The sequence below is a fragment of the Chiloscyllium plagiosum genome, chromosome 3 (assembly GCF_004010195.1).
Source record: "Chiloscyllium plagiosum isolate BGI_BamShark_2017 chromosome 3, ASM401019v2, whole genome shotgun sequence".
Classification (NCBI taxonomy): domain Eukaryota; kingdom Metazoa; phylum Chordata; class Chondrichthyes; order Orectolobiformes; family Hemiscylliidae; genus Chiloscyllium; species Chiloscyllium plagiosum.
Window position 1 is genome coordinate 129,246,209 of NC_057712.1, and position 14,973 is coordinate 129,261,181.

General features: G+C 43.3%; 1 protein-coding gene across 5 annotated transcripts in view; it reads right to left on the reverse strand.

Moving 5' to 3' along the window:
• LOC122548531 (bromodomain-containing protein 3-like) overlaps nt 1–9,411 on the reverse strand; it is a 58,227-nt gene extending 48,816 nt beyond the window's left edge. For 2 of the 5 annotated variants that reach the window (XM_043687302.1, XM_043687300.1), the window contains exons 1-4: nt 9,090–9,411; nt 6,158–6,295; nt 4,702–4,831; nt 1,135–1,334 (exon numbers count right to left, since the gene is read on the reverse strand). In XM_043687302.1, coding sequence (XP_043543237.1) covers nt 1,135–1,334; nt 4,702–4,831; nt 6,158–6,295; nt 9,090–9,290 — 669 coding nt within the window. In that variant the 5' untranslated portion in view covers nt 9,291–9,411. Of the gene's footprint in view, nt 1–1,134; nt 1,335–4,701; nt 4,832–6,157; nt 6,332–9,089 lie in introns of all 5 variants that reach the window. The other 3 variants (XM_043687299.1, XM_043687298.1, XM_043687301.1) reach the window with 2 other exon arrangements.
• Nucleotides 9,412–14,973: the final 5,562 nt, after the last annotated feature.

Sequence of the window (14,973 nt, forward strand, 5' to 3'; positions counted from 1 at the left end):
TTACTCTCGTATCCTCCTCTGCCACCTTCTCTGACAGCACATTCCAGGAACTTCCCTGCTGAACAACTATTGTATTTCTCTGGGGCAGCTCTCTCTTTCTGGAGTTATGGAGACCAAAACTGCACGCAATGTTCCAGTTGTGATCTCACAAAACTTCATTTCATTGAAGAAAGACATCTTTATTCTTGTCTCAAACCCTCTTGTACTGAAGGCCAACACACCATTTGTCTTAATTGTTTGCTGTATCTGCATGTTAGTGCTCAGTGACTTGTGTACAAGGACCCACTCCATCACAGCTTTGAAGTCCCAACCTATCACCACTTAAGAGATACTCTGTATTTCTGTTTATTCTACCACTGGGGAAAGCCTCACAACTCCTTCATCCTGTATTCCATCTGCCACATTTCGGACCACTCAGTTAGCCAAATCCCCTTGAAGCACTGTTCCACCTTCTGCACAATTCATGCTTCCACTCGTTTTTGCAAACTTGGAAATTCTCACTGGACTTGAAACTTAACTTGATTTTTCTCTCCACAGATGCTGCTCAGACCTACTGATTTTCTCTAGCATTCTGTTTTTGTGTCCACAAGCTTCATTGCCTTTGTTTTCACTTCAATACTATACTGAACCTGAACACTCACCAGCTCGATATGTTCAACACTTGATGCTGTTTAGTGTAATACTTGATTCCTTCATAGAATTCGATCTAATTACCGTATCACTGTTCCCCTCCAATGTCTCTGACAGGCTTGTGTGCCAAGGTGCCATGGGCCACTCTTGATAGGACTATAAATGGTCTTTATCATTATTCTCATATGTAGTAAATACACTGTTCCAATTGAATGGGATCAGTTTGTGGTTAAACATTTTCCCTATCGTTTGGTTTCCCCTTGCTTGGTACAGCCAATACTAGCCACCTTCCTGGGTCCAGGACCTTTTGCCCAGTTCCAGAGATGAACAATTGAAGCTGAGACTTTTCCATTTGCCTGGAAACCACTCACTGCACAAAGACAGGCCAATGGCATCACAGAAATAACTCCTGCTTTAAAACCTGGACTGCCTGCCCCATAGAGGGGCAGCTGTATGTGGAGTAACCAGCCAATAAATGGAGCCAAATGTGGAGTGGGTTGTTACCTTGGTGATTAGCTGTATGGCTGGAGCAGTTACCGGCATCACTGAGCTGGAGGATTGAGCAGGAGCTGCTGTGACCTGGCTGAGCAAAGCTGTTGGCACTGCTGTGGAGACAATGATGGGAGAAGGATAGGCTGTGGTCGAGGCTCCTGAGAAGGCAGTTGGTTCACTGGCTGAAGACACTGCTGCTACCTGCTGCACTCCTGCAGAGAAAGAGAAGGAGCAGAGTAACTCCCGAGCCAAACTAGACAGCACTGAAGCATGTAGAGTATACAGGTCAATGAAGCCTTTTGGTTCTCGGTTGAAATCACAAACAGTACAATCAACTCCTCAGTAACACTGTCCCTCTCTGCTGTAAGTAGGTACTTTGTACGGCCCTTGGGAAAGTTCTGTTGCAAACACTGAAAGGCAGGATCTCAATGTGGCCAATCCAACACCAGTTAGATCCATTCCTTGGATAAGAACACAATAGACACACTGCTGTAACCCCAGTGACACAGCCATTACCTACAGCCTTAGAAAATCCATTCTGAAGGCTCTTGTGGCATTCCTAATACTGGGCTAGGAGACTCAGGTTCACGTCCTACTTACTCTAGAGCTGCGTAATAACATCTCTGAACAGGTTGATAAGGAAACATTGAGGAGATTCGTCCTGCTGTGACCAGAAAGAAACAAAAGAGACAGAAATAAACACTGTCTGGATTCAGCTTTAAAAACCTTCCCTTTCCGAGGAACAGTTCTGGTCCTGTTTCGGTTTAATGCTGAGGTGTGGGATGAGTGCTCAGCAATCACCACAATCTCCCTCCTCAGAGGGTATCACAGCCCAAACTCAACCCTGGGCAGCTGAGTCGTGCTCATGAAGAGCTGGCTGATCTTAGTCTTGCTGTAGAGTAGAAGAGCAAGGAGGCAAAGTTGGAGTCGTACAGAGTATTGGTCAGGTCACAACTGGACAACAGTGTGCAGTTCTGGTCACCTCACTTAAGGATGTGATGGCTTTGGAGGGGATACAGAGAAGGTTCACCAGAATGTTGTCTGGGATGAAGAAATTGAGCTATAAGGAGAGACTAGATAGATTTATATTGTTTTCTTTCCAGCGGACAGAAGGGGGAAATGACTGAGGTGTATAAGATTATGAGGGTTATGGACTGGGTGAATAAAGAGCAGTTGATTCCCTTGGTTGAATCACAGAATCATACAATCCCTACAGTGTGGAAACAGGCCATTAGGCCTAACAAGTCAACACCCACCCTCTAAACAGTAAGCCACCCAGACCATTCCCATACCCTATTACTCTACATTTACCCCAACTAATGCACCAAACCTAAAGATCCCTGAACACTACAGGCAGTTTAGCAGACCAATGCACCTCATCTGCACATCTCTGGATTGTGGGAGGAAACTGGAGCACCTGGAGGAAACCCACGCAGACACAGGAACAATGTGCAAACTCCACACAGACAATTGCTCAAGGCCGGAATCGAACTTGGGTCCCTGGCACTGTGAGGCAGCAGTGCTAACCACCGAGCCACCACACTGCCCTGAGGGATCAATCATAAGGCAGCATTGTTTTAGGAGAGATGAATCAAATGGGTTAGACCCAAGGGTATTACAGGAAGCAAGGGAAGAGATTGCTGCGCCTTTGGTGATGACCTTTGTGTCCTCACTGTCCACTGGAATAGTGCCAGGTGGCAAATACTATTTCCTTGTTCAAGAAAGGGAATAGGAATACTCCTGGGAATTACATACCAGTCAGTTTTATGTCTGTGGTGGAAAAATTTTTGGAAAAGATTCTGAGACAGGGTTTATGATTACTTGGAAAACCATAGTTTGATGAGAGACAGTCAGCAAGGCTTTGTAAGGGACAGGTCATGCCTCAGAAGTCTTAGTGAATTCTTTGAGGATGTGACAAAACAGATTGATGAAGGTGGAGCAGTGGGTGTGATGTACATGGATTTTAGAAAGGCTTTTGATGAGGTTCCCCACAGTAGGCTCATTTCAAAAGTAAGGAGGCATGGGATACAGGGAAATTTAGCTGCTTGGATACAGAATTGGCTGGCCCATAGAAGACACAGGGTGGTAGGAGATGGAAAGTATTCAGCTTTGAGCTCGGTGACCAGTGGTGTTCCTCAGGGATCTGTTCTGGGACCTCTGCTCTTTGTGATTTTTATAAAGGACTTGGATGAGGAAATGGACGGATGGGTTAGTAAGTTTGCCAATGACAAGAAGGTTGGAGGAGTGGTGGATAGTGTGGAGGGCTGTTGTAGGTTGCAACGGGACATTAACAGGATGCAGAGCTGGGCTGGGAAGTAGCAGACAGAGTTCAACCTGGAAAAGAGCGAAATGATTCATTTCGGAAGGTCAAATTTGAATGCAGAACACAGGGTTGAAAGCAGGATTCTTAGCGTGGGGAGGAACAGAGGGATCTTGGCGTCCATGTGCATTGATATCTCAAAGTTGCCACCCAGGTTGATGGGGTTGTTAAGGTGTATGGTGTGTTGGCTTTCATTAGCAGGAGGATTGAATTTTACAGCCGCGAGGTTATGCTGCAGCTCTGTAGAACTCTGATTAGACAACACTTGGAATATTGTGTTCAGTTCTGGTTGCCTTGTTATAGGAACCGCATAGAAGCTTGAGACAGGGTGCGGAGGAGTTTTTAACCAAAATGCTGCCTGGACTGGGAGGGCATGTCTTATGAAGAAAGGTGGAGGGAGCTAGGGCTTATCTCATTGGAGCAAAGAGGAGTGAGCGACGACATGATGAAGATGTACAAGATGATAAATGGCATAGATAGAGTTGATAGCCAGAGACATTTTCCCAGAGCAGAAATGGCTATCACAAGGGGGCATAATTTTAGGGTGACTGGAGGAAGGTTTGGGGGTGATGACAGAGGTGGGTTCTTTACACAGAGAGTGGTGAGTGCGTGGAATGCACTGTTGGCGGTGGTGGTAAAGTCAGAGACATTTAAGCAATTCTTGGATAAGTACGTGGATGACAGTAACATGAAGGGTATATAGGTTAGTTGCTCTTACTGAAGGATAAACTTTCGGCACAACATTAAGGGCCGAAGGGTCTGTACTGTTCTATGTTGGAAGAGGTAGTAGCTTCAGAGGGGATTTGGGAAAGAAAACTTTTTCACTCAGAGGGTGATGGGAATCTGGAATGCACTGCCTGGGGAGATAGTGGAGGCTGGAAACCTTACAATCTTCAAAAAGAAAAACTTGGATGAATACTTCAAATATTATAACATTCAAGGATGTGAGACCCGTGCAGGAAATTGGGATTAGCGTGCCCTTTCGTGATAGCTATGTCAGTGCAGACTTGATGGGCCAAAGGGCCTTCTGTGTGGTGTGTGAATCTATGAATCTCCTCTCCCTGAAGCTGTTGGGAGTCTCTGCCCCAACAACCACCTTGAGTTTTACTGGTTCAGCAAAGATCGGTGCTGGAACCTGGGATCAGTGGTGCGGCCAGGTGGTGGCCTTTTTTCTGGGGTGGCAGGGGTTCGCTAATGTAGACTCCAGGTTATAAAACAAAATCTAAATCATTACCTTGCATCTGGACAATTTTAGTTACCTGTCTGCTTTCGACTTTTGCCCCTTGGCAATGAAGCCATCAGCTCCACCTCCTCCTGTGGCATCTGAGCAACCTTCTGCAGGAAGATCTTCTCCAGAGTCTGCGCCATCAACACAATGTCATCGCCAGGCTGAGAGACAGGAAGAGGTTCAAAAGGTTGTGCACACAGGGACTGGTGACAGGTTGGTGCTACATAATAACATAAGTCATGGCACATGTGCCACAACATCTCTCTCACATTTGCTGCAACGAGAGATATTGGAAGACAATTTACAGAACCTTACAGTGCTGTAGTGCAGCAAAATGCATTGCTACATGCATGGCACCACTGAGAAATGGCATTCGTATTATATACAACAAAACAATATTACCCTCATGTTCCATTACAGGATATCTTAAAGTAAAGTAGCGTCCCACTGCCACTAGACAGTTTCTTCTTATTTATTCCAGCAAAATTCCAGCTTTTTTAAAACCTATCCAATCTCCCCTTAACCTACCCTGCTGCAAGAAGAATGTTCCATTTTTGTCTGGACTGCTCCTTTCCAGATGAGATAAAAATATACAGCACAACTAAGACTGAAATAAGGAAGAAATGCTCTGGAAACAAGCAATGCATCTGTCAACACCAGAGAAAGAAGAGTAGGTTCTCAGAGGAGGGGACCCCCCCCCCCCCTCCCTGTTAGCTGCTAATGCACTTGGCAAATGTCCCCAGCATGCTGGCATCTATCCTTTCGGACTACCGGGGTATATTGACTCAGATGCTCAAGGGGTTGATATGGTTAAAGTATTCATGCAGTCATTCTCTTTCCAGCCACGACTTGGCTATTTCAAGGGGAAGTGATCTAAAGGCCAATTAGAAACTAGGTTTTGAACAATATTTCAACAAACCAAAGGTCTGGAAACTGTCAGTTCCATTTTTTTTCCAATTATAGGATATTTGTAAGGTCAGCATTTCGTACCATCCTTATTATCTTTGAGAAGGGGGTACTAAACACCCAAATATGTGGCTCACTTGGCCATTTCACGAGGCAATTCAAGTCAAGGTGACCTTATTCTGGAATCACGTACGGATTCAGGCCAGGTAAGGACAGCAAGATTTCTTTTGTAAAAGGACATAAGTTAACCAGACGGGTTTTAAAGACAATCTGTAGTCTCACACGCACTATTTCTGAGTCTAGTATTTTGTTCCAGACTTAATTAATTAACATTTAGATTTCCCAGATGATTCATCACGAGCAACATACAAGAGGACTAATTGCATAGGATAACCAATATCTTTCCTTACCTGCTCATAGGGAAAGGCAGATTTAAAATGCGGATCAGTCATGGGCATAGAGTAATTCATGAGGGAGTAGGGGGCATTAATGACTAACAAGTCACAGGAGCTTACAGGAAGAGTCAACATTTATTGTTCATTTCGAATTAGACAGACAGACTGATATGGTCCACATATTACCTTGTTATAGATGTAGCAGTTGGTGAACATGGTGTTGAAATCCTGCATGCACTCACTTGCACTCCAGTAATAATTGCTCTCTAACCGTTTCTTTATTGTCCCCATATCCATAGGTTGCTTGATAATTTTATGATAATCCTGGAAGTGAGATTTTTCAGGAAATGACTTAAAATCCTGAAGGAAAAAGGAGTACATTTCTTGCATATTAATACATTGACATCACGCCCACCACTCTCTCATGACTGAAAACAACAAATGCTGGAGATCACATTGGGTCAGACAGCATCCATGGAGAGAGAGCAAGCTGATATTTTGAGTGTAGATGACTCTTCATCAGAGCTCAAGCAAGCTGTGGAGGGGACAGCACTTATGCTACAGTTGGCTGGTAGTAAAAGATGTTGATAGTTCTGATTGTGACTGGAATGTGAGAATGGCAGAACAATGACATGTCTCCTCCTGGAATTGAATGGACAGTAAGTGGGATCGGCCGGGGTGTTGGTTTCAATTGATAACAAACTACAAGAAAACGAATTAATTTTCACACTCTGAAGGTCTTGAACTCAATATTAAGTCCAGAAGACTGTGAAGTGCCTGGTCTGAAAATGAGATGCTGTTTCTCCATTTTACTGGGTGATTCATTGGAACACTGCAACATGCCAAGGACAGACACACGGGGCATGTGAACAGGACTCTCTCCCAACCACTGCTAGCCTCAGCCCTCTCACAACCATCATTTTGCCGGCCTCACATTTATCCAAACATCACCACCTGCCCACTCTGTTGCGTCCTGCCCATTCACCCAATCAGAAACATTAACTTGTTATTCACAAAAGCTCAACCTGCCACAGTATCAGCCCAAACTTACTACTGGTTTAGTAATCTTACTTTCTTTTGGAAAATCAGCAGCAACAATGCAGGACAACAGAAGTCTGACCACACAGCACTCAATTTAAATCCACTGCTAACTAAATTAAGATTAGTTACATCGTAGACCGAGCCCTGAATAATACGTATTCAGAATTAAATGCAGATAACATTTCCACTGATTTTTGCATGGGACAGGTAGTTCCAATTCTTAACGCGTTTTGAGAAGATTTGTAGCTCCGGTTGAGGTTTTGGATGTAGGTTTGTTCGCTGAGCTGCGAGGTTTATTCTATTCCTCAGCTAAGGACCCTTTCAAACACTTCCAGACATATAAGTAAAGGGAAGTGATAGGAACCACTTCAGGTAGGGCTCTTGAGGTACAGTGGTAGTGTCCCTACCTTTGAGTAAGGAGAGACAGATTCAAGTCCCACTGCTCTAGAAGTGTGTCTGGACATCTCTGAACAGGTTGATGAGAAAACAGGAAAAAAGGACTACTTCAGAATGTTTGTGCCAGATATCTTGGAGAGGGAGAGCACTGTCCATTAATACCCTCAAAAGAGAGAGAGAGTGAGAGAGAGAGTGAGAGAGAGAGTGAGAGAGAGAGTGAGAGAGTGTGTGTGTGTGAGAGAGAGAGAGAGAGAGAGAGACAGACAGACACAGAGAGAGACACAGACACACAGAGAAGCCCGCTCACCTCCCTCCCTCTCCCTCACCTATAATAGCCTGCACTGCCATTAATGGACTTTGTGTGGAAATTGATGTGTAACAACGTGTCTGAATAGGTTGCTCCAGAAACCTCAATACCTCATAACATCAGAACCATAGAGTCATTTATTGCACAAAACTGACAGCTCCAACTTACAAATCTCACACATTCCCTTCCCCCTCAAGTAAATTCACATCTTGCTTTGAAACACCTCAAACATTTTTCAATTCACGGTCATGTTATGTAAAGACGTTTTTCTGGGTTTGTTTTTCAGTGACTCTGTTAGACTTCCCAGATTTATTCCTCATTCTGGACTCTGCAAATAGAGAAAAGGATTGTCTCAATTTACTCTATCAACCCTGAGTTGGATCTCCCTGTTGCCTTATTTTTCGTAGTTTTACTCAAAATGAAAGCAGTTACTGATCCAAAGTCAGAGCCAACTGAATTACCACTTGCTTTTTCAATGATAAGTACACCCTACCACAAGATTGACATCACAGAATCTCAGAATTATTATGGGATAGAAACAGGCTATTTAGCTCATTGTACCTGCACTTATTTTACTCCTGTTTTTTCCTCCACCCCGCACCTCATTTCTAACCAAATAATCATCCAAAGCCTCTTAAATGCCTCAGCTGAACCTGCCTCCACCACATTTCCTGGCAGTGCATCCCAGATCCAACTACTCAATGTGAAAACGTTTTTCTCACATCATCCTTGCTTCATTTGCATATCACTTTAAATCTATGTCCTCACATAGTTTTCTTTTACAAACTGGAATCACTGTTACAAGCTACTCAGTCCAACCTGCTCATGAATTTGAAAACCTCTATCAAATCTTCGTTCTGCATCCTTTTCTCTGAGGGTAACACTCCCATAACTGAGATTTCTCACTCCTTGAACCATTCTCACAAATCATGTCTGTACTCTCTCCAACGTAGTCATGCCTTTCCTATAATGTAGCAACCACATCTGTATACAATAATCCATCTGAAATCTTATACAAAGTCAGTATTCACCATCTATATTCACATCCATTTAATATCCCTATATTGCAAGGTCATGATCTTTCAACAGTGAAACCGCAGGAACCCTGCTGTTCTCCACACTCTAACCGACAGGTACTGAGGATAATTATCTTCCCCTGTTCCTGAAATAAACAAGTGCAGATCAGAATGTGGGAGCCGAGGGGGTGGTGTTTGCAACAAGGTGTCACCAGTCAAATTCAATACAGCACAGTGTGCATCACTTCTCAAGCACTTATCTGATAGAATACATAAAAATAAATCGTGTCACCATTAATCAATCCCCTCTGCACTGGGAATGCCTTAATCAAATAACACACCCCAGAACCCAACTTACCGGCAAGTTAAGTTTCTTAGCATCAACTGGGACATGGAAAGGCCAAGCGAACTGGTGTTTCCACAGTGTTTTTACCACTCCTTTCAGCATGTACTGGAGCTGGTTAGTCACACGGCCACGCTTATTGGGTTTCATAGCCTCTGGGGATGAAGTGATGACTGTTCCAACAGAGGCCAGTAGCTGGGCTGTTGCTCCTGACATGTCGGGCTCCACCAAACATCACACATCAATGGTGATCTCTGGACTATGCTCAGCATTCAGTGTTCCCCAAACACGGCTGAAAACCCAATTCCAACCAGTAGTCCTCCCCTCTCTGTGCAACCTGTGGAAACAAAGGCTCATGTTAGAACAGGAGTGAATGAAACATACACCACCTTTAACAGCTTCACATGGAGGCATCGTGATATACATATCACTGCACCACCAGGGCCATTATGAAAACATCAAGATCTGGATAGTATTTTGGCAGAGGTACTGCCTGAGGCACAGTACTAATGAGGAACATTACAACGTAGTAAATTGTTTTGTCCAAAGAGAGATTTTTTTTTTGACAGGTACTGTGCTGTTTGGGAACATAAGAATCAGAAGTCGGTCATTTGGACCCTCAAAACTACTCCGACATTTAATACAGTCAGGGCTTGATTGTGGATTTAACTCACTTTCATGCCTACCCTCTCAATAATCCATGCCTTCCTTGTGGAAGGATTTCCAAATACAAGCCTCAGGATTGTAGGGATTCCAGACTCCAAGCAATGGCTGATCCTGCCTTCTTTATACAAGAAAACACGTCACCAAACAGTTCTGGCACCAGGTGCAAAGAAGCAGCATCTCTCATGTACAAACCGAGCTGGGACCAAGGTAATGAAACAGGGAATTCAAAATACCCACCAGACCTCAATCACAGGATGAAAATTTCAAAACATTGACATCAGCTTTAAAACCGAACAACTGAAAACTTGCATAGGACAACTGCCACCAGACCCAAGGTTATCAAATAATACAATCTGCAACATGGATCATTTTACATTAACTAGCTCCTTTCTGATTTGCTGACAGGTTCAGGCAATGACAAGATATGAAGTACCAAATACAAGAAACTCAAAACCACTCACTGAAAGAGGAAGACTCAGACACAGCCAAAGCAGCAACAGTGAACCAGTCTATGTTGGTCATTAACTGGGAAATAAGAATCAGTCAGGATTCCTACTCATGATCAATGTCAGTGACACATGCTGGAAATGCTCACACTGCCCTTTTATACCACTTATCCAAAAACATGACCACAACCCCCACTGAGAATTCCTGTTTCATGTGTGTCGGGTTCTGCACTTTGGGAAAAGTCTAGTGGCTTTATGAAGGATGCGAAGCTTTACAAGAAAGGTTTTGGAACGTTTATGTTAGTGATGCTATATGATTGCAAGTTATTGTTGTTCACTTCATCACGTCAGCAGAAACACTCAAACTCAACATCAAACACAACACAAGCCACAAAAATACATCAAATACCCCATAACACACCAAGACGCCCTCACTATAAAACATGGTATGCGGCACACTGAAAAATAGCATGATTTTAATTTGTTACTTTACAAACTGGGATATCAGAGCACCCTATGGAACCTCAGGCTATACAGAACAATCTCGATTATCTGAACTAGACTGGAAGGGAGTATTTTGTTTGGATAATGGATCATTCAGACAACTGATCTGATCGTAAACAAGCAGCACGGTGGCACAGTGGTTAGCACTGCTGCCTCACAGCGCCACAGACCCCGGTTCATTTGCCGCCTCAGGCAATTGTCTGTGTGGAGTTTTCACATTCTCCCCGTGTCTGCGTGGGTTTCCTCCGGGTGCTCTGGTTTCCTCCCACAGGCCAAAAATGTGGTCAGGTGAATTGGCCATGCTAAATTGTCCATGGTGTTGGGTGAAGGGGTAAATGTAGGGGAATTGGTCTGGGTGGGTTGCTCTTCGGAGGGCCGAAGGGCCTGTTTCCACACTGCAATGTAATGTAATCTAATCTAATCATAATTTGAGTGCTAGTTATCGGACGTGCCTTGGTTATTCGACATTGCATGCCATGATGTTGTTTAACTGATAACTGAATGCTGAGTTGCCGGATGCCATTTTTACGGGACCTTAAGATCTGGTTCAGATAATCTAAAATTCAGATAACTGATGCTTGAATAATCAAGGTTGTACTGTACTCAATAATGACAGTCACCAATTAATTGAATAATAGAATGAGATCTCAAAGCAGCAAATTTTAAAGATCATATAATAGGCATGGAATGCAATTTATTTTCATTGTAATCAGTGACCCTGCTTCTTGTCATGACCCCATTTTTGATCATGAGTCAAACAAGGAAAACTAAATCATTAATTGAGGTATTACCTACCCACTTATGGGGTACATGTCAAATCCCACATCACGTCATTATACCTGAGCCGCCAAAACCAAGAACCAGCAGATCAGAATATTTGTGCCAACTCAATTAGCAGCAGTGATGAACAATAAAAAAATATATGGCCACTAATTTTAATTAAAACCTACTTAGTTTTAAATGTATTTAAAAATACAAAGATGGACAATTATTGAAATCTGGATTGGGTAGACAGAAAGTACGCTCTTGGGTTGGAGGGGGACATTTTGGGGAAAGAGATAGCTGCTTGAGGTGGGAAAAGTATGACAGATGAGAGGAGGGTGCTGATTAACTAACACACACACACACAGTTGGGGCAGTGCACACACACACACACACACAGTTGGGGCAGTGGAGGACTGGCAGATCACGATTCCGTGGTCGAGTCTTCAGGCAATACAGGGATGGCTATAAAAGGAAGCGGTACAACAACATTGATCAATTTCTACTATAAGAAAGGCTAGTATCTTACATTGTTCTTCAATTCAGACCATATGGCTAAAACTTAAAATCAAAGAAGGAGCCATCAGCAGCAGTTATATGTGAACACCACCAGCTTCAAGTTCCCCTCCAAGACACACACCATCTTGATTTGGAAATATGTCATCACTGCTGTTGGGTCAAAATTCAGGAACTCGCTCCCTTATAGCACTGTGGTCTACCGACACCAAATAGATTGCAGTAGCTCAAAGTGACAGCTCACCACCACATTCTCAAGGGCAACTAGGGACAAGCAATAACATTGGTCCAGAAGTGAGGCCCACATCCTATAAATGAATAAAAATAATTCAGGGACAGAGATGGCCAGAAATTCGACCAGCGTCAGAGAATTGCAAGAATAGTTGGGTCATAATATTAGCAGATTTCAAGTTCCTCAAAATTAACAAGGGAAGACGAAATGCGAAAGGCTTACAGGGAGGGCAATTAGTGAGTTTTGAGAAGGGGTGCAATTCTTAAAATGTATCCAGAAGAGCTTTTTAAGCCCACATACAGAATCCAAAATAAGGTGGTGCTGCACATAATTTTAGGGAATTTGGTTAAGCAAATGTATTAAGAGATATGGAGTTAGACCACAGATCAGGCATAATCTAATTGAATACTTGCAAGTGCTCAAGGGGCTGAATGGCCATCTCCTGTTCTTATGAACGAAGCCAGGCCAACAGATAAAATAACAGTGGGGGAGCACTTTGGTGGCAGTAACAAGAACTCAGTAAGATACAAGGTAGGCATGGAAATTCACAGTAATATAAAGAAAGTGCAAGGGGCTGTTTTACGTTAGGAAACCAAAGAGGGGGAATGAAAGAACACCAGCAGGTGAAATATTGGAAATTTCAAAGGCATTTTATAAGAATATTTGAGGCAAAGAATAATAGAGGATAAAGTAGAGACTAAAACTACACATAAAATGCTGGACAAGTTTAGCAACTATGGAGAGAGAAACCTAGCAGTGACTTCAGTTCGATGTGGGACTTCTTCAGAATTAGCCAAACAGCAGAATGTAGAGGCTGCTGGTTGAAGGTTGTTTTTGTGACTTGGATCCTGGGTTCAGGGCATAACACAGGGTTCAGTTCTGAGTCCCTTGTTGTTGTTTGTAGTGGACATTCATGATCAAACCATAAATGTTGAAGGATTGATGAGCAAGTTCGTAGAAGACAGTCAATATTCAGGGAGAAAGCCATTGTCTGCAGGAGACGTGGTTGGTCTGGTCAGACGGGCTGAACAATTGCAAATTGAATTTAAAAGTGAAAACGGTGCAATTCATGAGGACTGACAAGGCAAGGGGGCATATGATGAATGGCTGGATGCTAGGGAATTCTGTGCTGGAGGCAGGGACGGTGGTCATAGAGATGGACAGTACAGAAACAGACAATTCAGTCCAACTCGTCCATGCCATCCAGATATCGAACCTAATCTAGTGCTATTTGTCAGCATTTAGCCCATTTCCCTCTAAACCCATCCGATTCATATACCCATCCAGATTCCTTTTAAATGTTATAATTTTACCAGCCTCCACCACTTCCTCTGTCAGCTCATTCCATACATGCACCACCCTCTGCGTGGAATCATTGCCCCTCAGGTCCCTTTTAGATTTCTCTCCTCTCACCCTAAACTTATGCTTTCTAGTTATGGATTTGCCTACTCGAGGGAAAAGACCTTATCTATTCACCCTATCTACGCTCATGATTTTATAATTCCCTATAACGTCACCCCTCAGGTTTCAATGCTCCAGAGAAAACAGCCCCAGCCTATTCAGCCTCTCCCTGTAGCTCAAATCCTCCAACCCTGACAATATCCTTGTAAGTCTTTTCTGAACCCTTTCAAGTTTCACAACATCCTTCCGATATGAGGGAGACCGGAATTGCTCACAATATTCCAAAAGTGGCCTAACCAATGCCCTGTAAAGCCACAACATGACCTCCCAACTCCGGTCCTCAATACTCTGACTAATAAAGGAAAACATACCAAACACCTTCTTCACTATCCTACCTACCTGCAACTCCACTTTCAAGGAGCTATGAACCTGAACTCCAAGGTCTCTTTGTTCAGCAACACTCCCTCAGACTTTACCATTAAGTGTATAAGTCCTGCTAAGATTTGCTTTTCCAAAATGCAGTACCTGACATTTATCTAAATTAAATTCCATCTGCCACTCCTCAGCCCATTGGCCCAACTGATCAAAATCCCGTTGTACTCTGAGGCAACTTTATTTGCTGTTCAGTACACTTCCAATTTTGGTGTCATCTGCAAACTTACAAACTATACTTTTTATGTTCAGAACCAAATCATTTATATAAACGACGAAAAGCAGTGGACCCACTGTCACAGGTCTCCAGTCTGGAAGGTAACCCTCCACTACCACCCTGTCTTCTACCTTTGAGCCAGTTCTGTATCCAAATGGGTGAGTCCTACCTGTATTCCATGAGATCTAACCTTGCGAACCAGTCTCCCATGGGGAACATTGTCAAACACCTTACTCAAGTCCATATAGATCACGTCCACTGCTCTGCCCTTATCAATCCTCTTTGTTACTTCTTCAAAAATGATTTCCCAAGCACAAAGCTATGCTGATTATCTTTGATCAGTCCTTGCCTTTCCAAATACACGTAAATCCTGTCCTTTAAGATTCCCTCAAACAACTTATCCACCTCCAGTGTCAGGCTCATTGGTCTATAGTTCCCTGGCTTTTCCTTACCACCTTTCTTAAACAGTGGCACAACGTTAGCCAACTTCCAGTATTCCAGAACCTCACCTGTGACTATCGATGATACAAATATCTCAGCAAGGGGCCCAGCAATCACTTCCCTCGCTTCCCAGAATTCTAGGGTACACATTATCAGATCCTGGGGATTTATCCACCCTTATGTGTTTTAAGACATACAGCACTTCCTCCTCTGTAATATGGACATTTTTCAACATGTCACCATCTATTTCCCCATATTCTATATCTTCCATGTCCTTTTTCA